The 25,371-nt window shown below is 39.3% G+C and overlaps 1 protein-coding gene across 1 annotated transcript in view; it reads left to right on the top strand.

Moving 5' to 3' along the window:
- Positions 1–1,314: 1,314 nt before the first annotated feature.
- CYB5R4 (cytochrome b5 reductase 4) overlaps positions 1,315–25,371 on the top strand; it is a 109,621-nt gene continuing 85,564 nt past the window's right edge. The window contains exons 1-2 of the mRNA XM_038002227.2: positions 1,315–1,513; positions 5,752–5,905. Coding sequence (XP_037858155.2) covers positions 1,439–1,513; positions 5,752–5,905 — 229 coding nt within the window. The 5' untranslated portion in view covers positions 1,315–1,438. The remainder of the gene's footprint in view (positions 1,514–5,751; positions 5,906–25,371) is intronic.

Raw genomic sequence — 25,371 nt, 5'->3', positions numbered from 1 at the left:
CAAAGTAATACAGTTAATTATAGCCATGAGGTTCTTTTAGCTCAAATTCAGTCTTCTTGTAATAAGCATTTCAATTGCAAATAAAAATGGATAGAGGTGAATGTCATAGGTGGCTAACGAGCTAAGAAATGCCTCTTATTTGAATGGCTACATATAGTCACACACTTTTTCTTCTGATTTAAAATATTCTACAAACATAACCTTGATTTTTAGGCACTTTAGGAGCTAAGTAGTTAAACAGAGAAAGTTTAAAGCATGACAATATGTTCAGAGTTAGGAAAAGTTAGTAATTAAAGGAGGATGGGGAGGATTATTTAGAACTATGTTTCTTCTGAAAACTTTCGCCCTTATTGGATTCTACTCTTAAGATCTATGTGCTTCCCAAGGGACACACAAAACAAACAAACAAACAAACAGAAAAATCAGATTTCGAGCATTAGAGCCTGGTGTTTACCTACAGTGTTTGTCCTTTTCCCATTAATATGTTGGAATAGTACGAACAGCCACTGCCACTTATTCAGTACCTAATATTAACCAGGCACCACAGTATGTAGTTTACATATGACCCTTTAATCTTTAATAAACCCATTATGCAGATGGGGAAAATGAGACTTTGAGATACTAAAGTAACTTTTATAAGACAGCTCAGTCATTAAGTGCAGAGATGGCATCCAAACCAAATCTGACTTTTAAACGTTACTTCATCACCACAGCTGGAGGTGAGCTGCATCAGTACACAATTCCCAGGGAAGACAGGAAGTTACATAAGGAGGGAGAATTTGTGAGTGGGTGAATAGAGCAGAAGGAGACTTTACTAATGTCTTTCGCGCATTCACCAGTCCTTAGCATGCTTAAAGTTGAGGTTTAAGGATGCTTAAAGGTGAGGTTTTCTTCTTACCCCACAGTAGTGGCTGTTGACATTTGATAATTTTGCTCTTAAAGGTGTGAGGTGCTTTTTCCAGTACAGTCTAGTGCCTTACAGGAAAGAATTTCAGAGAAACTAAAATGCGTTTTTATCCATATTTCAAATAGTGTATTTTATTCCATATTTCAAGTAGTGCGATGGTACTGCTTAACAATGAACACACATTGCTGTTCCGGGTTAGCAGGATTAAGAATTTGTTCCCAGATTCGATCAGCACCAAGGCTAAGGAACAGCTTCACTCTCTAATCTTTCCACGAAATAGCTGTCACCTTGCTCCGGTGCTGAAGTGCGGGACGCGGAACTAACTGAGCATGCGTACTTCCTCCCTGCCGGCCCTCCCTCTGCCCCGTTGGCTCCGCCCTCCGCGGACGTGCTGCGTCAGAGCGCGTCTCACCCCTGGTGACCCCGGAAGTGGGTCGGGGGCTTGGCCTCTGCCCGGCCGCGGAGCCGGAGCTGGAGGTACTATCCCATTCGGCGGCGAACCCCGGGCAGGCCCGGGGCTGGAGTGTCAAGATGCTAAACGTCCCTTCCCAGTCTTTCCCGGCCCCCAGGTCGCAGCAGCGTGTAGCCTCCGGGGGACGTAGCAAGGTAAGCGGGTGGCTCCGTGAGTCTCTCCCCTCGCTGCGTTTCGCGCTCCGGCAGTCTGTTCTCTCCTTCCGCCCCAACTCCCAGCTCACGTACACCTCTCTAAGCTGTCGTTCCCTTCTATCCTTGCCTACAACCTCTTTTTGATCCCACTCTGTCTACAGTCCCTAAACTCTCCTTATCTCCCTCCCTTTCCCTTAGTAGCCCCTCTTCTTTCTGGTCCTTTATCCCGCTCTATCTGTTCCCTTCCTCCAAGTCCTTTCCCGCGATTTAAATTTATATGACAGAGCCAGGCACTGTGCTTGCGGTATTATAGGCGCTTGGTATTAGCCTCCTTCCCTCAACCTCATCTCCTCGCTGGTCATTTGTTCTTCACTGCCTGAAGGAGTTGTACCACATCACTCGATGTGGGTTCCCTTGCAGGAGGGAAAGGCTTGGCGGTGGCGGTAGTGACCGTCTGTGCAGGGATGGGGACTTGAGCTGGGGAGCTAGGTCAGGTTTACAGACACTATCCGAGTCATACTGCCTTTCTTTCTTCCCCTGGTACCTGATTGTTTTATCATTGCCTTTTCTACTGTTATCACTTGCTAACTTTGAAGCAAATATAATACTCTTGAGTTTTTGTTGAGCACAGTTGCTGTTAGCAACAGGTGGAATACTGTGCAGATATATTCTGTATTTGCAAAATTCAATAAAAATTGTGTTCTTTGTTCTTTTGCGAATGTTGTTTGTTCCTGTTTATGTGTTAGTTCCTCATTCTGTAACCATATCTTTATCTTTTGTTTGTGACACTTCCACCTACTTGGGCCACTCGGTTAACTCTTGAGTCTTAGCATCATTTGGAACCCTTGTCGATTTTCTTATTTTTCTCCACTTAGACTTGGCGTTCTGATTCTAGTTCAGAATGAATATAGGTTCAGGGATCTGTAGTTTTCATTAGCTTTCCAGAGATTTCTTAAGTACTTATAGGTGGCCATGTGTATTTTTAGTGCTTTACATGTATTAACTTTAATCTTCACAATTATCCTGTGAAGTGAAAGCTTTTATTGTCTCTATTTCACAGAAAAGGAAACTGGCTAAGAAATGTTGCCTTAAGTTGCTTAGGCTTGTGTTGTGGTTCTGCTGTGAAATTTCATTTACTGATTCATATGTCAATCATCTAGCCATCCAGTCATGCATATTTTTCTCACTGGTTTTTGACCTGTTTCTTGAAGCTAAATACTTGATTGAATAACATAGTCTTTCCAGAGGGAATCTCTGAATTAGAATATGAGTTGCTGCCCTTCTTCGTTAAAAATACCAACTATGTTCTTAGCATCCATTTAAAGGAGAAAACTTAGAAGCAAAGACAAAAAGTCACACAGATGGCGATGGCAAAGGTGAGTCTTTGGTCCAAAAAGAGAGCACAATAAGATTATTGTGCAATTCTAAGGAAAACTCAGACTCCACTCTTTTTCCTCTTTTCTTCGTGAAACAAGATGATGCTGAGAATGTAAAACCTGAGTCAGGTTTGGATGAAATGGGTAGAAGTTGAGAAAGTAGAACCTAGTTGGGAAGGTTGGGAACATGCAGCAGGTTCTCAAATAATGTTGTTTCATTCAACAGCATTAAGTTATAATATCGATGAGAAAAAAAAATTCGTTTCAGCCGGGGCCACTGTCTTTGGCACACTCTAACTGTGTCTGCATGGGTTTTCTCTGGGTACTCTAGTTTCCTACTACAACCCAAAGATATGCAGGTTAGGTTAATTGATGTGTCTAAACGGTCCCAGTCTGCGTGCATGTTGGGTGTGTATGAGTGTGCCTTGCTGTAGGATGGCATCCTGTCCAGGGTCGATTCCTGCCTTGCGCCCTGAGCTACTGGGATAGGCTCTGACTACCTGTGACATTGAACTGGAATAGTTGGGTAAATAATTATCTTATTGTTTTCTAATTAATATTTCTTAAATGTATATATAGCTAGCATTTCTTTCAGTGTTTAATATTAGAAGTATTTTGGTCTTTATTTAGAAGTCTGGTGATGTTTTTGTGACCAGAAATATGCTGCAGGAACTTTTGTTTATGTCAGTTAACCCACGGTAAAATTAGTTTCGTTGTTCATAATTTAGTTTCCAAGCACCTGTTGACCAGCTTAAGTGAGGACTTACTGTAATTTTTTAAAGGCACAGATTTTGAAGTGAGAAAGACCTAGATTCTTTCACCATATCTGCCAGTTAATCTCTTTGAGTCTGTTTCCTCAGATGTAAATGAGAATAACAGTACCCATATTATAGGATTGTTCATAGGATTCAATGAGGTAATGTTTCTCTTAGCAGAGCCTTGGTAAGCACCCAGTAAATGCTACTTGTCCTGAGGCTTTTATTTAGATCTCACAGACTTGAGTGTGACACAGAATATGCACTCAACATATGATAGTGATTATTTCTATTAATACCAGTGAACAAATACTTATTGAGAACCTACTATATGCTGGAGTTTGTGGTCTTTGATTTCACGGTGTTTAGTCTCATAGGTTGCACGAAATAGTAAACATTCAGTTATAATGTCATAAGTACTACAATAGGGTGTTATGACCACAAAGGAGTTGAGGATCAGAGAAGCCTTCCAGAGAAATTAATGGGAGTTGGGGTGAGGTTGATCCCTGCAGAGGAAGCAGCACTACCATAAGCAAGTACTTGACAGCAATCATGGAATCAAATAATCAGTTCCCATTTGGCCAAGTATATAATGGAGAAGAGCAAAAGTTAGAACGTGGACCTAATGCAGTCAGCTGTGACCAGATTGTGAAGACCTGGTAAATCCCTAGGGAATTATTATAAGGTAACCTGAGGAGCCACTGAGGGAGGGAGAGCCTTTGATTAGATTTGCATTTCGGAAAGCTTGCTTTAACTATCCTGTGGATTATGGAATAGAGAGAGGTGAGTGATTTTCGTTTGGGATGGGAAAGGTCATTTTCTCACACTTCATTTATTGGGATCAAATGACCTAGAGTTTCAGTGATAGCCAGAATGGAATGATGTAGATTGATAGGATGGAATGTGAAAGGCACCACAGACCCATTAACTTGGTTAGTTTGGGAGTAAATGGATATCTAAAATAGGTATGATTCAGATAAGTGAAATATGTAAACGTCCTTGAATGTGTGTGCTTTTACATTAAACATTCTTCTGTTACTACATTACAAATTAGTCAGACAAGCTTAGTTCCATAGAGATATCTTGAAAATGTTCTGGTCAAAGTACTAATAATACTTCTCATCTGAAAACGTTGAAAATGTGTTTTATAAAACAAAATAAAAACCCAAACCATCCTGTTATTAAGTTCCCTGGGCAAGGGGCCTCATAAGGTTTCAGGCTCTTTACCACCACATGCAAAGACAATTCTTTGCTCAAGGGCTGTACAGAAACAGGTGCAGCCCATAGTTTGCCACCCCTTCCCTACAGTGTTATTTTCCATTATTTGATAAACTTTGTTACTCAATGGATTCTTAGATAAGATTGCTATCTAATGATTTCTAAAAGTCTGTTTATATTGACAGTTCAGAAAATCAACTATAGTTAATTGTTTCTTTATCTTTGCTTCTGTCAAATCTCTTTTGATTTTTAAGGTGAAGAAATTTTGGCCCAAACTGGTGACTGTAACATATTAATGTCAGAGCCAGGACCAGAACCTGTTTTCTGGTTTCTGGTTCAATATCATTCTTGTTATATGGTCAGCCCTGTGTAGCCCTGTTTTCTGACTCCAAGGATTGAGCCAACTGTGGATCAAAAATATTTGGGAAAAAAAAAAGTTAAAAGGAGCAATACAACAATAAAAAAAAGGACTTATAAAATAATATAATACAACAGCAATTTACATAGCATTTACTTTAGGTATGATTAGTAATCTAGAGATTATTTAAAGTATATGGGAGGATGTTCATAGTTATATGTCAGTACTTTGACATTTTATATGAGACACTTGAGCATCTGGATTTTGATATAGGGTAGGGGGAAGTCCTGGACCAGTCGCCCGTGGATACTGATGGACTGCTGTACTGTGACATCAATATGGTGAAAATTTGTGTGATAGAATTTCTAAGCCCTACCTTTTATAATTCAAATACAGCATAAACAATATTGACAGCCTCTTAAAGCTGTAAAAGGATTTATAGAATTGTTAGATTTGAGTTTTATTATCTTTTAAAATGGAATTAAAAGTAATGAAGAAGCTAGATTTAATTCTTTCTTTTTCCATTTTTAGGTACCTTTAAAACAGGGCAGAAGCCTTATGGATTGGATTCGCCTGACCAAAAGTGGAAAGGATCTAACAGGATTAAAAGGCAGGTTAATTGAAGTAACTGAAGAAGAACTTAAGAAACACAACAAAAAAGATGATTGTTGGATATGCATAAGAGGTAGGTGGTATTTATTAAGTCCTTCAAAAAATGTTGACTGAACTTTCCAATTATGATGCTATATAACCTCATAGTCATGTTATTTTAAACAATTGACAATTATTTAACAAAAATATGTCCTGTGCTTGACAATAATTTATATAATTCTGACTTTGGATAGTATTTCTTCCTTAAGTAACCATTATATTCTGATGCAGAAAACAGTGAACTTCTGATATGAAAAAGTTTTTCTTGCTTCCTTGTACTGCATTTCCTTTGAAAGGAAACAAGCATTTGCCAGGCAATATGGTACAAAATTATTTGGTAAAATCCAGTTTATGTAGCAATAACTTTCTGTCTCAGAGCCTTATAACAGAATTCTGTTGGGGAAAAAAAAAAAATCTCTGAGAATCTAAAGTAAACCTGAAAGTCTTGCATTAAAATCAGATCTTCAGTTTTCACTTGCAGCAATTTTTGTTACATGGTGTATGTTTCTTAGCAGTATTAGTTACTTGATTTTGTTTAGCTCAGAGAGCATTAGAAACTCCAAATTTGATATAAATGTATTGGAGGAGGTGAGCAGACAGACAAGAGGGTAGCTGATAAAAGCTGACTTTGTAGTAGCCAACTACCTGACATCTAGTAGGGGAACAAAAATAAAAATGAAGGGCATCCAACTATACCATGAGGCTCCATACATGGTTAACTGTGTTTACCATCTGTTTAGAGAGGAAGGGAAATATATCATTTTTGTTCTTAGCGCAATTGTAATTTTATCACTGTGTAATTTTGGTTTGTTGTCAGTTATCCTGACTACACTATAACCTGTATGAGGGCAGGGACATTGTCGGTCTTACTGCTCTGTCACTAGTGGCTGGCACATAGAGGCCATTGACTTGTATTTGTTCAACGAGTGTAATACTTACTTTTAAGAAGTGTGGTTACTTAAAGAGGTGTCTGGTGGTTTTCACAGTGGATTGGTGATATCAACAGATATCAACACCAGTAAATGCTAAATTAATTTTCTGTGGATCCCGTAACAAAGGACCACAAACTAGGTGGCTTAAACAACAGAAATTTGTCTCATAGTTCTTGATGGCTAGAAGTCTGTGATCAAGGTGTCAGCAGGGTTGGTTCCTTCTGAGGACTGAGTAACAATTTGTTCCATGCCTCTCACCTAGCCTCTGGTGGTTTGCTGGCAATCTTTGGAGTTTCTTGGCTTATAGAGCATTACCCTAATATCTGACTTCATCTTCACATGACATATTCCCCATGTGCTTGTCTGTGGTCAGATTTTCTGTTTTTATATGGGCGCTAGTCATACTCAATTAGGGACCTCCCCTACTCCAGTGTGACCTCATATAATTTTGCATCTGCAACAACCCTATATCCAAATAAGGTCATATTCTGAGCTACTGATGGTTAGGACTTCAACCTGTGAATTTGGGGGGACACAGTTCAACCCATAACAGACACAATTAGAGTGTGAAATTTTCAGTGGCAAAGGATATGGAAACTTCCAGCAGGTGATGACATAGTTTGTATTGAGACATAATAGGTGTTCAACTACCCAGAGTTCCTCAGAGACATACAAATGTGAATGGTACCAACAATCTGGAATGAGGATTCTGGCAGGTGCAAAAAGATCTTTCTGACATTTTATAGGGTTTTTGCCACCCTCTTTATCCTTCCTTCATGCTCCCTACCTGTTTACCAGCTGCAAGTAACTGGTACAAAATGACTTCCCCATTGTGCCTGAGTGTTTTCCACTAGATAGGAGGAAGTCAAGATTAGCTTCCCAAGAACACCTTTCAGCTGGCCTAGGCTGCAGGCATGCCTGAGTTCTGTTTCTGCACTAAGAAACCACTTATTCAAAAATTCGATTATGTGAACCTCTCATGTCCTAGTGATATTAGATAATTGAGGCATTATTAGAATATAGTTAGATTTTATTATTCATATGATGTATTGATGGGGACAAGGGACTGGATTGCTGTGTTTGAAAAGTAATACAGGTTGAATATCCCTTATCCAAAATGCTTGGGATCAGAAGTATTTTGAATTTGGGATTTTTTTCAAATTTTGGAATATTTGCATTATATACTTACTGGTTGAGCATCCCAAATCCAAAGACTGGAAATCTAAAAGGCTCTATTGAGTGTTTCTATTAAATATGTTGGAGCTCAAAAAGTTTCAGATTTTGGAGCATTTCAGATTTATGAATTTGGGATACTCAACCTCTACACTGCTCCCAGTTCCATATCCTCTGTAATGATTTGAACGTATAGCACTTTGTGTGATAAGGTTGTTGATTTAATCATGAATTTTTTTTTTTTTTTTTAAAGGAGATAGGATCTCGCTTTGTCCCCTAGGCTGGAGTGCAGTGGCTCCATCTTGGCTCACTGTGTCCTTGACCTCCTGGGCTCAAGTAATCCTCCTGTCTCACCCTTCTAAGTAGCTAGGATGACAAGTGTGCACCACCATGCCCAGCTATTTATTTTTTATATTTTTCTAGAGAGAGGGGCTTGCTCTGTTGCCCAGGCTGGTCTTGAACTCCAGGTCTCAAGCAGTCCTCCTGCCTCAGCCTCACAAAGTGCTGGGATTGCAGGCATGAGCTGCCATACCTGGCCATGAATTTTTTAGAAGTTTCTTCTGGGGAACATGTTCTACTCTATTAACAGTAAGACATTTTCCCCTCTTGGTAGAAATAAGATGTGTCTTTTTTATCTTTTTGACAGTTTGGTCTTTTATTTTATCAAGAAACACTCAGTTTAGACCATGCTGATGGAGGAAGGATAAATGACTATTAGCAGGCAGAGTGAAGCTCCTTAAGAGGGCTACAAAGTATAAGTGATACCAGACTGTTGAAAGGGAGACACATGAGTTAGGAAAATCAGGAATGCTTTTGTGGTAGAGATAAGCCTTGAAGCAGTAGGCAGGATTTCAACAGGAAATGAGGAAGTGCACTCAGATGGAAGGAAAGGCCTGAACAAAGGGACAAAAACAGGAAAGTTTGAGGTGTTCTGGAGCTTAGGTTAATTGTTGGAGAATTATAAGAAAGAAGGCTGGAAAGGTGTGTTAGGTCAGATTGTGGACAACCTTGAAAGCCAGACTGGGGAATGTGTTCTTCATATAGATGGCAGTGTGTACTCTTGAAGGGATTTGAATGTGGGGACAGTGTTGTAAGAGTATGCCTTGGAAAGATTAATCTGATGGTAGGTGTGATGAATTGAAATGGGATAAGGAAAGCATTTATTTTCTTACAGAAGTTCAGATGATAACAGGAGGTGAACCAGGATGTTGACAAAGGTCATGGAATAACAAGGTGAATGTGAGACAGACAGATTACTGGTAACTTCTAACATGATCCCAAATGAAACTAAAAATACATGTGTAAGGAAAATGGCTCTGCTTTAGTCAGGAGTAGGCTTAAGCGGCCTTTCTGCACAGGATGACTCAGCGGGTTTGGAGCGCAGGCACACAACGTCGCACATTATGTAACCATGCTGTGTGAGCTTGTGCTTGGCTCTGAGTCACTATTGTCTGTCAAAAGTATAATTGCCCTGCTTAACGCTGTACATACAGCTTGCTCGTACCCAGAGAGAGAGTAAAGCCATGTTGAAACTCTCTACGATTCCTTGCGTGCTTTTCCAGCTACCTACCACTTGCCCACTCACTCCCCTCAGACCTTAGAACCTGACAACATGACTGAACAAAGGTATCTTTTTCTTCACAGCTGTTCTAATTTAAAATATTACTGATAGCTTCTTAATGGGGGAATGTGTGTGCCAACTTTAGTCTTGAAGGTCAGAGATAGTGTTTGGACCCAAGTTTTAATCAAAACTGTGCCACAGGGAAGCATGGTATGATAGTGCCATTTTTTTTTTTCCTTTTTTAAAGTACTAAGTCCTTCATTTTGTGACAACTGCCCCATTTTTAGATTAGGTCTGAATTCAACTGATCACAATGTGGGAGACACAATCAGTTTCTTTAGGAAGTCTTAGAAAATACACAATTTGGTGTGGGTTTTTATGGCTAATATTTTGGGGACTATTTTCTCTTTTTGAATAAGTAGCAGCATTTCCGCTTCATGTTCAGGTGTGCTGAGCCTGGTCACATACCTTAAAATGATGGTATAAAAACAGCACTTGGCTGACAGTGGGATGTAAAAAATGAGCATCAGTTTGGAATGATCTCTAAGACGTGTATCGAGTTCCTAATTTGTTCATTTAATTTTCACCATTTTCTGTAAAGTATGTAATTATTGTAAAGCAGTAGTAGTTAATTGGAATGCCGAAGAAATGGGTTGGTAGGGGAATTACTGCTTTTTAAAAAAACTTGTCGAATTTACCATTAATTCATGCTTTTATATTTTTCTCTTTTACTGTTGTTTCAAGTCCCTTTCTCAAGAACTAAAGATTTACAAACATGTAAAGTGTTGAGCAAGTGGGTAAATCACTCATCTGAGAGTTCTCCTGTCAAGCGTAGATCAGACTGTTTTTACTGTAGTATGATACATTTTATTGTAGTATAGTCAGTGTTAGTAACGATGCATTAAGTAGTGAAATCATCATTTGGGCAGCATGGTTCAGCATTTTATCTTAGTGAGGGTGAGGGAAGTGTGGCTTGATACTCAATAACAGTCTATTTGAATAAATGGTATTTTTAAAAAAGTTGACTACAGCCAAAGGACTAGTGTCTCTGTTGCTAAAAATTTAGCAGATTAGGTTCTCCAAATGGTATTTTATGGATTTCACTTATTTAGAAATGAACGTATTTTGATTTCTCCTTAAGCTGATTGTCATATACTAGTAAATTGAAGAGGCCTGCTTGATGCCACTGCAAAAGTGGCTTATAATGGGTCTGTTTTTTTAATTTCATAACTGTTTTTTCAAACTTGTGAAGTGGATCCTAAGAAGTAGTATTTAGTCCTGTTATATTTCCATTATAGTTATTTAGATTTTTGGGTTCATGTACAACAAACCTTTTAAAATTTACTCATAGGATGGTAGTGTAAATGTTTGTGAATACAGTTGATCCTCATTATTCATGGACTTTATATTTGCAAGTTTACCTACTTGCTAAACTGTATTCATAACCTCAAACTCAGTACTCACAGTGCCTGTTAGTCATTCAAAGACACACACAGAGCAGTGAAAAATATCTTTGTTGCCCAACGTGCACGTTCCTAGCTGAGGTTAGACAAGGCAATGTTCTGACTTATTGTTTTAGTTCTTATACTGTAAAAAAGTGTCTTTTTGACCAGGCGCGGTGGCTCACGCCTGTAATCCCAGCACTTTGGGAGGCCGAGGCAGGCGGATCACCTGAGGTCACGAGTTCGAGAACAACCTGCCCAACATGGCAAAACTCCAGCTCTACTAAAAATACAAAAAATTAGCCAGGCATGGTGGCACATGTCTGTAATCCCAGCTACTCTGGAGTCTGAGGCAGGAGAATTGCTTAAACCTGGGAGACGGAGGTTGCAGTGAGCCGAGATTGCACTACTGCTCTCCAGCCTGGGCGACAAGGGCATAACTCTGACTTAAAAAAAAAAAAAAGGGTGTCTTTTTTTGAGATCTATTTAGTGCCATAATTTTTACATTTTTGTGTTTTTGGTTGGTGATTTCACTGTTTAAAATGGCCCCCAAGAATAGTGCTGAAGTGCTGTGGCAAGAGAGCTGTAGTATACCTTATGGAGAAAATAGATGTCAGATAGGCTTCATTCAGACATGAGTTGTAGTGAGTTACAGCTGTTGGCTGTGAGTTCAATGTTCATGAATCAGCAATATGTATTAAATAAAGTATCTTTAAACAGCAGCACACATTAAACAAGGCTATGTATTGATTGGTTGACAAACCTGTTGTCATTATAGGCTCATAGGAACCCAACTTTGTATTTTTTACTAGTAGCGATGGGTCAGTATTCGCTAATTCAGTGTTTACAGCATACAGGAACCCAATTTTGTATTTTTTCCAAGGAGCAATGGGTCAGTATTTACTAATTCAGTGTTTGCAGCAATTTTATGGAAATAACTGCCATGAATAAGGATATTCAACTATATTTCTTTAGATTATCTTTTATTTATACTCCAGTAATGATAAAGAAAGCTTTATACTTTTTAGGTTAAATTCAGACCCACCAAAAATAGAGCTGATTTATCTAACTGTTTTTTTTTTCCTAGGTTTCTTTGGCTCCCTGGTTCAATTCTGTTTTCAGAAACTGCAGTATTATTTGTCCATAGCAGGGAAAGTTTTTCAAATTTGGAACTATTGTTTTAATTTGTAATAGAACATATTAACCCAGTAATATACTATCTAAATAATAATGTATCATTATTACAGTTAGTTCAACCATTCTATAGTTTACTTTGTGTGCTATCATCATTAGTTTCTTGACAGATTTTTGAACAACTCTCTTCAACTCTCTTCTTTCTTGTTTAGGTTAGATTAAAACCCACTGTATTTGTAACCTCAAACTCAGTACTCACAGTACTTTTAGACATTCAAAGACACGCACAGAGCAGTGAAAAAATCTTTGTCGCCCAACATGCAGGTTCCTAGCTGAGGTCAAAGAAGGCAGTGTTCTGCCTTGAAAACAAATCAACAATGTTCTGCCTTGAAGAAAATCAAAATTATTTTAGTGGTACATTTCCCTTCATTCATTGTTCGCTTTTGCTTTTTTTTTTTTTTTTTTTTTCTTGAGACGGAGCTTCACTCTTGTCACCCAGGCTGGAGTGCAGTGGCACCATCTCAGCTCAGCTCACTGCAACCTCCACCTCCTAGGTTCAAGCGATTCTCCTGCCTCAGCCTTTCGAGTAGCTGGGATGATAGGTGCCTGCCACCATGCCCGGCTAATTTTTTGTATTTTTAGTAGAGTTGGGGGTTTCACCATGTTGACCAGGCTGATCTGGAACTCCTGACCTCAGGTGATCCACAGCCTTGGCCTCCCAAAGTGCTGGGATTACAGGCGTGAGCCACTGCACCCGGCCCGTTCATTGATTTCTAACCTAACCCACAGATTTTTCAAGCTGCCTCTGACATCTAAGATTATTAGCTGTCTCTTACTTTTACCCAGTCTTTATCTCCTAAACTGTCATTCACTCTCTTCTTTCTCCTTTTTTTCACTTTTTTTCTCTCTCTACTTCTCTCCCATTCATTAAAAATCTAGTGGAGAGGAAGAACTGCTGATCTCAGGGCCTCATCTAACCCTCAGGTGTTCTGTTTGGTTGACACAGTGCTTTACAAACTGCAGCCAACATTCTGAAATTTTCTTTGTGGGAAAGTTTTTCTTTTTTATTACAAATTTAATTTTAAAAAGGATACGGGGCTATTTAAATTTTCTCTTTATTGTTGTGTCAGTTTTAGTCAGTTGTGTTTTTCAATGAATTTGTTAATTTCGTCTCAGTTATTGAATATATTGGCATATAGTTATTTGTAATATTCCCTTTTTATTTCTTTAATGTCTTAAGTTCTATGATATACCCTATATGTCCTTTTTCATTCCTGGTGTTGCTAATTTTTTCCCTCTTTTTTTCTTGATCGGTCTTACTAGAAGTTTATCAATTTTATTAACATTTTGAAGAAACTAATTTTGCTTTGTATTTTCTCTGTTGCTTCTTTTCTGTTTCATTGTTTGTTGTTTCATTACTTGTTGTTTTCTGTTTCATTACTTTTATTAGTGATGTAGCTACTTTAAGATTTTTTTTCTTCAGCATTTGCGTCGTTAAATTTATAGAGATAATTTGCAGTAACTGTCATTATATTCCTGGTTATTGCCTGAATTACTTGATAGTGGCAATTTTTGCTCCTATTTATGTTTTGGCTGTTGTCGTTATCTTTTTGTACATTCAAATGTATTACCCAGTCACATAATTCTCAAGTTTTAAATTAACACCTCACGTATAAATATTCTTTTTAGAAAGTGCTTTCTGTTTTTAAATACCCTAGCAGGGTTATTGATGTGTCAGTTATATGCTATGTGCTAAGTGTTAACTTTCACAACAGATGAATGAGGTAGGTCTTCCATTTCAGAGACTGCGGGGACTGAAGCTTAGAGAATCCATATTTGCCAAATAAGAAAACTGAAGCTGATAGAATATATTAGTGGGGAGTCATAGCTATAACTGATTGAAAACTATCTTGGCTTAAGCTGAAGTAAAAATTTACTAAAATGTTACAGGTGAGAATTGATGCAGGGGCTCAGACCAAGTCCCCAGGACCTGTTTTAACATTATCTTTTGATTTTCCTTCTGAGATCACTCTGTTTTAGGATTAACTCTAACTTCATAGCCTGAAGATGACCACAGAAACTCTAACCCTAGTTATTTTCTAGTTATGTTCTGTTTCTCTAATAGCTGAGATAAAGGTCTTAGATTTGGCTTTGATTGTCACAGTTTTGATCATGTTCCCATTGCTGGTACAGTAATTCTATTTAAGGGAAAGTGGTATGCTTACTCACTTAAACCTAGGTCACAAACTGCGTCCTGTAGCCTAGCATGGAACCAAACTGAAGCATATATGACAGGGAGTAGTTCCCTGAACAAAAAGTGATACTGTTGCTAGAAGGGATTGGATGCTGGGCTAGGAAAACATTAATGTCTACCACAGAGAGTCTGGTAACTTGCCAAAGGCATAGCTGATGAGAATGGAGCCACTGTTTCAACCTAGACAGCCTGATTCTAAGTTTTTACACTTAAACTATAGACTGTGCTGCCTTCTGTTTTACTATATTCAGCTCTAAAGTTAATCGTGGTTTAGCATTTGTGTGTGTTTCTTACTTTGAGTGACATAACATAAATTAAGAAATTATCACAGGGTGTCTGTTACTTATAACTCTTCTCATGTTAATTAACATTGATAGTTAAGAATCATATAGGATATCACCCATCACCACACTTGGCTAACTTTTGTATTTTTAGTAGAGATGGGGTTTCACTGGCCAGGCTGGTCTTGAACTCTTGACCTCAAGTGATCTACCTGCCTCAGCCTCCCAAAGTGTTGGGATTACAGGCGTGAGCCACATTCTGAGATAGTTTTTGTCTTTAGTAATTCGATGAAACATAGTTTTTGCTTTTTTGTATGACTGTGTGTGGTTGTCGCTCGTAAAATAGAGAGAAGACAGGTTTTAAGTTTCCTTTGTTGGTTCATTCATTTAATGAATATTTCACAAGGGTCTGCTATGTGTTATGCATTACACCAGGTTCTGGAGGGTAAATTTAAAATAGAGATGGGCTGTTCTCTCACAGAATTTACGATCTACTCGGGGAACAGAAAGTGTTAATCCAGTCTGTTAGGTGTTGTTAAGGAGAGGTGTGCTGTGCTGAGTGAAGATTGCAGAAGATTGAGCTGAGAGCTGAAGGATATATGGAAGTTAACTAGGCAAGGAGAGAAATGGGAACATTATTCCAGGCTTCAGGAAAAAGCATGCAAAGGATGGGTAGTGTGTTTATGTGTGATTTATTTGTGATAAAAGAAATTGTGTACACATGCAGGTGTTTACAGTGAATATAAGGAACTTGAAGTGGTAGCCATATTCTGTCTTCTCTTTATTATCAGAAAGACACTTCTTTCAAAGACTTCCTTCCTGCCTGCCTGCCTCCCCTCCCTTCTCCTCCCCTCTCCTCTCCTCCCCTCGCTTCCCTCTTACTGTTTTTGAAACAGTGTCTCATTCTGTCATCCAGACTGAAGCTCAGTGACATGATCATAGCTCATTGTAGCCTCAACCTCCTGGGCTCAAGTAATCCTCCCACCTCAGCCTCCCAAGTAGCTGGGACTACATGTGCACACCAACACGGTTGGCTACTTTTTTAAAAAACAAAATTATGTTTTTTGTAGAGCCGGGCCTCACTGTGTGGCCCAGACTGGTCTTGATCTCCTGGCCTCAAGCAGTCCTCCTGCCTTCGCCTCTCAAAGTGCTGGGAGTGAGCCACTGTGCCAGGCCTCAAAGACCTCATTCTTTCTAACACCTTTTATTTTTTCCTAAGGCTAATCCCTTTATGTGTTCTTATCAGTCCTTTCCAGCCTTTTTTATGATGTTGGGCCATTGCTCATCCTTTATTGTCTGACATCTTCAATTTTTGCCTTTCATTCTTCTAACAGCTTCTTTCCTTCAGTCTCTTCATCTTTGAAAACCTGACTCTGACCCTCCGTGACTGCTTCTTCCCCGAGGCTTTCTTCCTCTGTACCTGGTATGTAGGACTTCTGTTAGAACATCTATTTCATTTTTTGGCCACTTTTTATATTTTTGTCTTTATTCTTTTTTTTGAGATAGAATCTCACTCTGTCACCAGGCTGGAGTGCAATGGCGTGATCACAACTCACTGCAACCTCCGCCTCCTGGGTTCAAGCAATTCTCCTGCCTCAACCTCCTCAGTAGCTGAGATTACGGGTGTGCGCCACCACGCCCAGCTAATTTTTGTATTTTTAGTAGAGATGGGGTTTCACCATGTTAGCCAGGCTGGTCTCAAACTCCTGATCTCATGATCTGCCCGCCTCAGCCTCCCAAAGTGCTGGGATTACAGGCGGATTACAGGCGTGAGCCACCGTGCCCGGCCGTCTTTATTCTTTTCAGGATATTAATGTATCACTTTTCTCCCTATATCACTTGCATCTGGCAGAGGGCATAGCTAACGGTTAGTGTTCAGTAAATGTTCTTTGAGGCATGTGTAGATTTTGATATGTGCAAGACTTTTTATTTTGTAATTAAAAGAAAATTTTAATTTTTTTTTAGATATTGAGTCTCACTATGCTGCCTAGGCTGGACTCAAACAGTCCTCCTGCATCAACCTCCTGAGTAGCTGGGACTACAGGACGTGCAGGACTTTTAAACCACATTATGGTAGTGTTATAGGACCACCACAACTTACTCAAAGGTAGCCGCTGGGTCAGGATTTCTGTACTATATTCCCTTCTGTGGTTACAGGAAAGGGGTCCTGATCCAGACCCCAAGAGAAGGTCCGCGGATCCTATGCAAGAAAGAATTCAGGATGAGTCCACAGTGCAAAGTAAAAGCAAGTTTATTAAGAAAGTAAAGTAGTGAAAGTACAGCTACTCCATAGGACAGAGTAGCATGTTCCTGAGAGTAAGAGGAGGAACGCATCCACCCTGGGTACAATGCTTATAGACATGTGGAGATGTGCTCTGCTACAAGGGTTGGTGATAAATGATTAATGTTCTTAATTACTACCTTTTGCAAGAATCAGTATCATTATCTTTGAAGCAAAATTAGAAATGCTTTTGTTCTCCAGGTATCCGGATATCCGGACACTCCCAAGTCTGGGTCTGTTTAGTGGGTACTATTAATTTGTTTTCTTAACCACAAACATCTAGAGGCTAGGAATGCCTGACTTTCTGGGAATTCGGCCCAGCAGGTCCCAGCCTCATTTTCCAGCCCTCTCTCAAAATGGAGTCGCTCTGGTTCAAACGCCTCTGACAGTAGGGATATTCTAATGATATCACAAGGTAGAACCAGCTGAGGGACTTTCATTTTTCGTGTTTCCATATTATTGGCTCCTGGAATTAGGGAATATACTAGTTCCTTAATAAGAAACTTTGTTATTTCTGGACAGTTCTCTGATATAGATTCATGGTCTATTCAAATGTGAGCAACAGCTTGATAGGTTTCATATGGTTTCTCTCCTTTGTATAGTTTTGTATTTTCTTTTGTAGACTTTGCACACTGTGGGGATTGGGTAAATATTGAAGATTTCTTAAGGGCCATTTTTGTCATTCATTACATACTTTTTAATTAAGCATTTTATTTTGAAAAAATTTCAGACTTACAAAAAAGTTGCAAGTGTGATGCAGTGAATTCCATAAATTCTTCAACTACCTGGATTCATCCATTGTTGACATAGTTATCATTATGTTTTAATGACACCATTTTTTCTCCACTATTATTTTTTATACTTCTTTACTTTTTTTTAGCAGTTGCTCTAAGAGTTTATGATATACGTTTCTAATTTATCAGTCTCCTTTCAAATAATAGACTGTTTCACATATGGTATAATAACCTTCTAATAATATACTTCCATTTCCCTTTTCTGTGCTTTATGCTGCTGTTACTCACTTTACTTCTATATAAGCTCTAAATCCCACAGTATGTTACTGTTTTTGCTTTATACGGTTACTTATTTTTCAAAGAGATAAAATTTTAAAAAATTATCTTTTATATGTACCCACATTTTACCATTTTCTGTGCTTGTTATTCCTTTTTGTTGATCCAGATTTCCGCTGAAGAACTTCCTTTAATTTTTTTTTTTTTTTTTTTTTTTTTTTTTTAAGACAAAGTCTCGCTCTGTTGCCAGGCTGGAGTGCAGTGGCACGATCTCGGCTCACTGCAACCGTTGCCTCCCGGTCTCAAGCGATTCTCCTGCCTCAGCCTTCTGATAGCTGGGAGTACAGGCGTGTGCCACCACACTCGGCTAATTTTTTGTATTTTTAGTAGAGGTGGGGTTTCACCATATTAGCCAGGATGATCTCGATCTCCTGACCTTGTGATCTGCCCGCCTCGGCCTCCCAAAGTGCTGGAATTACAGGTGTGAGCCACCGCGCCCAGCCCTTTTCACATTTTTTTATAGTGCAGATCTGTTGGCAATGAATTTCGTCACTTTTATTTTCTGAAATGTCTTTATTTTGCCTTCATTTTAAAGATATATTGTTATTGGGCATACCTTTCTAGATTGGTAGTGTTCTTTTTCCCATCAGTTTAAATATGTCACTCTATCTTCTAGTTTGCATAGATGAGAACTCTGCCATCATTCTTTTTTTCCCATAGTATGTGTCTTAGTTCATTTTATGTTGCTATAAAGGAATGCCTGAGGCTGGGTAATTTATAAAGAAAAAAGGTTTATTTGGCTCATGATTCTTGATGGCTTGAAAGTTTAAAATTGGGCATCTGGGCCGGGCGCAGTGGCTCACGCCTGTAATCCCAGCACTTTGGGAGGTCGAGGCGGGCGGATCACGAGGTCAGGAGATCGAGACCATCCTGGCTAACATGGTGAAACCCCGTCTCTACTGAAAAAAAAAAAAAAAAATACAAAGTATTAGCTGGGTGTGGTGGCGGACACTTGTAGTCCCAGCTACTTGGGAGGCTGAGGCAGGAGAATGGCGTGAACCCGGGAGGCAGAGCTTGCAGTGAGTAGAGACCGTGCGCCACTGCACCCCAGCCTGGGTGGCAGAGCGAGACTCCGTCTCAAAAAAAAATTGGGCATCTACATCTGGTGAGGGTCTCAAGGTGGAAGGTGAAAGGGAGCCAGTGTATACAAAGATTACATGGCAAGAGAGGAGGAAGGGCAGGAGGGGGTGGGTGGGGGAGGATGTGCCAGGCTCCTTTTAGCAGACGGCTTTCACAGGAACTAACAGTGTGAATGAACTCACTCCGCACAAAGGAGGGCATTAATGTGTTCAAGAGAGATCTACCCCCAGGAACCAAACCCCTCCTATTAGGTCTCACTTCCAACACTGGGGATCAAATTTCAACGTGAAATTTGGAGGGGACAAATATCTAAATCAAAGCAGCATGTAAGATTTCTTTTTTCTCTGACTGCCTTTAAGACTTTCTTTTAGGTTTTTAGCAGTTCGACTGTGATATGGTTTTCCCAGTATTTTTCTTGCTTGGAGTTCTCCAAATTAAATTTGGGAAATTTTCAGCCATTATCTCTTGAAATATTTCTTTTGCATCTTCCTCTGGGATTTCAGTTATGAACATGTTAACCTGTATCGTCCCAGGGCTCTTAGAGGCATCATTATATTTTCTCACTCTTTCCTCTTTTGTTTATGTTTGAATACTTTTTATTGATCTTTAAGTTTTCAGAGTCTGCCAGTAAGCCCATTAAAGAAATTCTTCATTCTAATATCATATCTTTCAATTTGGTATTTCCTTTAGATTTTGTTTTATGGTTCCCATCTCTATGCTGGAAATTTCTCATCTGTTAGATGTCATCCACATTTTCCACTATATTTAAAAAAATCAATCACAGGTATTTTGACATGCCTGTCTAATAGTTCCAACACATTCTGATTGTGTTGCTGTTTTCTTTTTTGACAATGAGTTGTTTTATCTTTTAAAAAAGATGTGTTTTGTAATTTTTGATTGAATGTCACATATTACATATAGAGGAATAGTAGAAACTGTGGTATTTGCACTCAGACATGTAGTACTTTTTTTTTTTTTTTTCCTGGCCTGTAGTTAGGTTAAGTCAGTCTGGTAAGTAGTTGAGCTAGATTTGGAGTGTATTTTGCTATCGTTACCATCAGTGTACCATAGACTTCCAATTCCTCTCTCTAGTGGTGGGCCACTACTACCTTGCTTTTAATTCAGGGCCTGCAATGCGATAGGTTTTTTTTTCCCCATTGTTCTTGTTCTACTCTTAGCCGACACCTTACCCTATATATCGTTGTAGGATCTTTCTCCATTGCTCTTCCACCTCTCCAAAAGGCAGATGCTGTTACTTATTACTTGGTGTAAGACTTGTAGTGGGGGCAGTAGGGGTTTTGCGGTTTTCCTGTTTCAGCCTCAGTCTTAGACAGGTTTTATGCATCTGAGCCTCAGGGGCTGAGCTTTCTCATTGCTTCTGTACTTCCCCAAGGGCAGATAACCCCTGCATCCTACTCAGTGCAGCATCTAGAATGCAGACAGGTTTCATGTCTCTTCCCTTTGTGGCAGCTGGACTTTGCCTTGTATCAGGCAGGGAGGGCAGGGCAAGGGGTCTAGGATGTGAGCAGTTTCTCTGTCTCTTTTCCAGTGCAGGAGTATCACTGTTTTGTATTCACACCAGATCTGGGTATGAGTACATTTTCTGTTCTTTCCCAGTATTTAGCTAGGATTCGCCTAGTGTCATTGCAGGATAAGGGAAAGTGTGTGTTTTCTACTCTTTCCAGCAGCAGTTAGTCTTTGCCTCCTGTCAGTACAAGACCAGGGGCAGGAGGCTTTATTGCCCCTTCCCATCAGTAGATGACTTTTGCCTCAAGATTGGATCTGTGGTGTGGGTGAAATTTTCCCTTTACACTGGCAGTAGCTCTTTAACACCTTGTACTACTGTAGGCCTTAAGTGTGGATGGACTTTTCTTTGTACTCTTGCTACTATCCTCCAGTCTTGCTGCAGGTATTACACAGCTGTGCTACCAGTGGGCCTTTCTCAGGTCTGCTTTGCCTGTAGTATTTCTCATGAGCATCTCAAGAGGTGAAAGATTATGAAAAAAGAGTTGGCAAGTGGGGACAGAATCCCCTTGTGTCTGAGGTTCTCAGGGTTTCTAAATTGGCTCTAGTGCGTATTTGGCCCTTAAAGTTTGTTAAAATTTCAGTTGTTTTATGGTGACGTCTCATTTTTCTGTGCTCTGCTGAAGCTGAAATGGTTCATGTGCTTCATCTCCTCAGGGGGTGTATCACCCTTTGGAATTTAGATCATCTGACTGCCTTATGACTTCACCTCTCTAATGGGCTCAAAATTTTATGATTTTTAATGAATTGTCTGCCTTTTTGTTAAGGGTGAGAGCAGTGTTTTCTTGTGGCTTTCTACTTTTTTCCCACTTTTTAAATTTTAATTTTTTATTGACACATAATTGTACATATTTACGGGCTACCATTATGTCATCTTAGTACATGTGTACATTGTGTAATGATCAAATCAGGGTAATTAGCTATTGATCACCTCAAATATTTATCATTTCTTTGTGATGGGAACATACAATCTACTTCTTAAGTTTATTTTATCTTTTTTCTTTTTTTTTGAGACGGAGTCTTGCTCTGTCACCCAGGCTGGAGTGCAGTGGCACAATCTCGGCTCACTGCAAGCTCCGCCTCCCAGGTTCACGCCATTCTCCTGCCTCAGCCTCCCGAGTAGCTAGGACTACAGGCGCCTGCCACCACACCTAGCTAATTTTTTTGTATTTTTAGTAGAGACGGAGTTTCACCGTGTTAGCCAGGATGGTCTCGATCTCTTGACCTCGTGATCCGCCCGCCTCAGCCTTCCAAGGTGCTGGGATTACAGGCGTGAGCCACTGCGCCCGGCCAAGTTTATTTTATCTTAATGAATCTTTGCAGCTGACTTGTTTTGGAAAATAGGAAATAGCCAAGAGCAGAAGGACTCATTGGCTTTAATTTTTTTTTCCATCCAAGTGACTAATAGCAAAAGTAGTTAAGTGCTGCTAACTGTCACTGTTAAACCTAAGGCATAGACAGTCAGGAAAATGAACCCATGGAGTTGAAAAGACATGGGGGAAGGCAGGGAAACTGATTTATTTTTTAAGATAATACTTGTGTAATATTGATGTAAGTTGTAAATCTGATATAATTATTGTAAATGTGGCTATTGCTAATGACTTGTAGTCTGCCTAGGAGAAGTTTATTAAGTTTTTTTCAGAACATTTGAGTGTAACTGATTGCTTAGATTGCTGATTAATTTTTTATGCTTTTACTGGTCAATTTCCTTTCAGTTAAATGTCAAGGCTCTTTTTCATAGTGCTAATAATGTCACATAAGATGATCTTTGATAATTATGCCTAGTCTTCTGAAGTGCTTAGAGACCTTTATCACGTTCTATTTATTAAGGAGGTAGCTATTTAAAAATATTTTTCCTCCTGCATTGGCATCAATGTTGGACTGGTCTACTCTCACTAAGAAGACTCCTACAGTTATCTGCAAATAAGTGTCCTGGGAGCTGTTTAGGAATGGGTGGTGGTGGTAGGAGGTGGATCATAATGTTTTGACATGTAGACTTTTTGCTTCTTGTTTTTAGTTTATTCCCCTTCCTCACTTCAAGTATGTCTGTTCCCCTGAGTGTAATGTCTCTCTGGTTTATCTTCTCCAGACAGCACACATACACTTCTCACAGGGTTGGGTAGGAGGGTTGTTGCTTGGTTATATGGGATATGCCAGAGAGGATTTGGGGATTATACTTCCTTCCTTCCTTCCTTCCTTCCTTCCTTCCTTCCTTCCTTCCTTCCTTCCTTCCTTCCTTCCTCCCTTCCTCCCTTCCCTTCCCGTCCCGTCCCGTCCCGTCCCTTCCCTTTTCCTTTTCCTTTTCCTTTTCCTTTTCCTTTTCCTTTTCCTTTTCCTTTTCCTTGAAATAGGGTCTTGCTCTGTTACCCAGGCTGGAATGCAGTGGTACAGTACTAGCTCACTGCAGCCTCAAACTCCTGAGCTCAAGTGATCTTCCCGCCTCAGCTTCCTGAGTAGCTGGGACTACAGGTGCATGCCACCACGCCTGGCCAATTTTTAAATTTTTTATAGAGATAGTGTCTTGCTTTGTTGCCCAGGATGGTCTCGAATTTGTGTCCTCAAGCAGTCTGCCACTCCTTAGTCTCCCTGAGTGCTGGGATTACCAGGCGTGAGCCATAACACCCAGCCTCATACTGCTTCTTATATTGAATTTGATACCTTCCTACACTATGACTTTCAGAACTACCTGGAATCTCTAATTGCTGTACCTTTTGGGGTTCTGTTGAACAAACTGGTTTTTATAGGAGTTCCTCTCCACCTTATACATAAGCTTTATTTTCATCTTTCTTCATTCTTCTAAGTATGTTATTACTCATCCATTTGGTTTGCAGGCTTCCAGAACTTAGTTGCTATCATCTCTTCTGATTTCTGTAGCTCTGTGATTTTACATCTTATTTATCATTTACAATCATTTCAGAAAGTTTTCAGGCATGTGGGAAACAAATTAATGCTATTAATTCAGAAGCCCTAAATTCTCTATTGTCCTAACAGCTTTTAAGCCTTTCTAGTTACCATTCTTGAATATACTGAGACCACATTTACTTTAAATTATTATAAAATCAATTTATCTTTCATTAATTTATTTTCCATTTGTCTTCATTGAAGTTGGCAAGTTTTATTGCCAAGTGTTCTAAAATAATATGCAGGGTTTCAGTAGTTATAGTTGATTATCTCCTATTAGACCAAGACTCCAGGAAATGCCAACTATAAACTCAGACAAAATATTTTAAAATCCTCTCTAAAGATACTGGTGAACAACCAAAATCAGACAGAAACTAGAGGGTAACAGTTACCTATATTTAGAAGAAGGGATGTCTCTGTGTGAGTTTCCCATTTTTTATGGCATTGAACTTGAGGTTATGTGTGTGTTGGTGCTGTGAAGGTGAAAACTCAGGTGGAGACTCAAAATCTTACTGGCTTGAATAACTAGATGTGAGAAGTTGGGGCATCTGCAGTAACTGGAAAATGAGGGAGAAAATCCAGAAAAAGATTCAGAGAAGGGTATAAACTGTATAAATCTTGTATACGGGACAGATTCTAAGCTACCTAAAGGCTAAAAACATTGAACAGAGGTTTCATTTTTCACCCCAGCAAAGGGTAAACAGTTTAGAGTTGTGTCCAGTCAAGTTAATTGCCTACTAAAACAGTCAATAATCTTTGCAGGAATATTACAGAATCCAAAGTTTCTACAACATATTTATAGGATCAGAATATAATCCAAAGTTACCAGATGTACTCAAGAGAAAAGGCAGTTATTGGAGTCTGACTCTGAGATGATCCAGATGTTGAACTTAGTTCGCAAGTATTTTAAAGCACTATTTATAACTGTGCTAAGTAAGTTAAAGAATATATGATGTAGGCCCAGCGCAGTGGCTCATGCCTATAATCCCAGCACTTTGGGAGCCTGAGACGGGCAGATCACGAGGTCAGGAGATAGAGACCATCCTGGCTAACATGTTAAAACCCCGTCTCTACTAAAAATACAAAAAATTAGGAGGGCATGGTGACCCACGCCTGTAGTTCCAGCTACGCCGGAGGCTGAGGCAGGATAATCACTTGAGCCTGGGAGGCGGAAGTTGCAGTGAGCCAAGATCGCGCCACTGCACTCCAGGCTGGGCGACAGAGTGACACTCCATCTCAAAAAACAAACAAAAGAATATATGGATATAATGAATAAAAAATAGAAACTCTCAGAAGAATAGAAACTAAAAAATAGAAATCTAGAATTGAAAAATATATGAAGTAACATATTTGTTGAATGATCTTAATAGCAGATTGGAGGTAACATAGAAAAGACTTAATGAACTTGCGGACAGATGAATAGAAATGTCAGATCTGAAGAACAGAGAGGAAAATTATCAGAAATAAAATGAACAGGGACTAAGGGGCCTATCAGACAAAATAAAAATGTTTAATAAATGTGTCATTGGAATTCTAGAAGGAGAGAAATTAAAGAATGGGGCAGAAAAATATTTGAAGAAATAGTGGCCATGTATTTTACAAATTTAGTGAGAGACATAAATTGTAAGTTCAGAGACTTAGCAAATCTAAACATAATCAATACAAAGAAAATAACATCTAGGCACATCCTATTTAAAAGTGCTAAAAGCTAACAAATTAGGAGAAAATCTTGAAAGCTGCCAGAGAAAACAGTAGGAAATAGTAAAAACGACTGCTGAAGAAAAAGTAACAGCATCAACCCTCAATTCTATACCCGTAGGGAGACAGAATTCTTTAAGGATAAAGATGAAGTAAAGACTTTTTCAGA

Source organism: Chlorocebus sabaeus, chromosome 13 (assembly GCF_047675955.1).
Source record: "Chlorocebus sabaeus isolate Y175 chromosome 13, mChlSab1.0.hap1, whole genome shotgun sequence".
Taxonomy (NCBI): domain Eukaryota; kingdom Metazoa; phylum Chordata; class Mammalia; order Primates; family Cercopithecidae; genus Chlorocebus; species Chlorocebus sabaeus.
The sequence above is the reverse complement of the archived record's forward strand: the minus strand, read 5'-3'. Positions and strand labels throughout refer to the sequence as shown.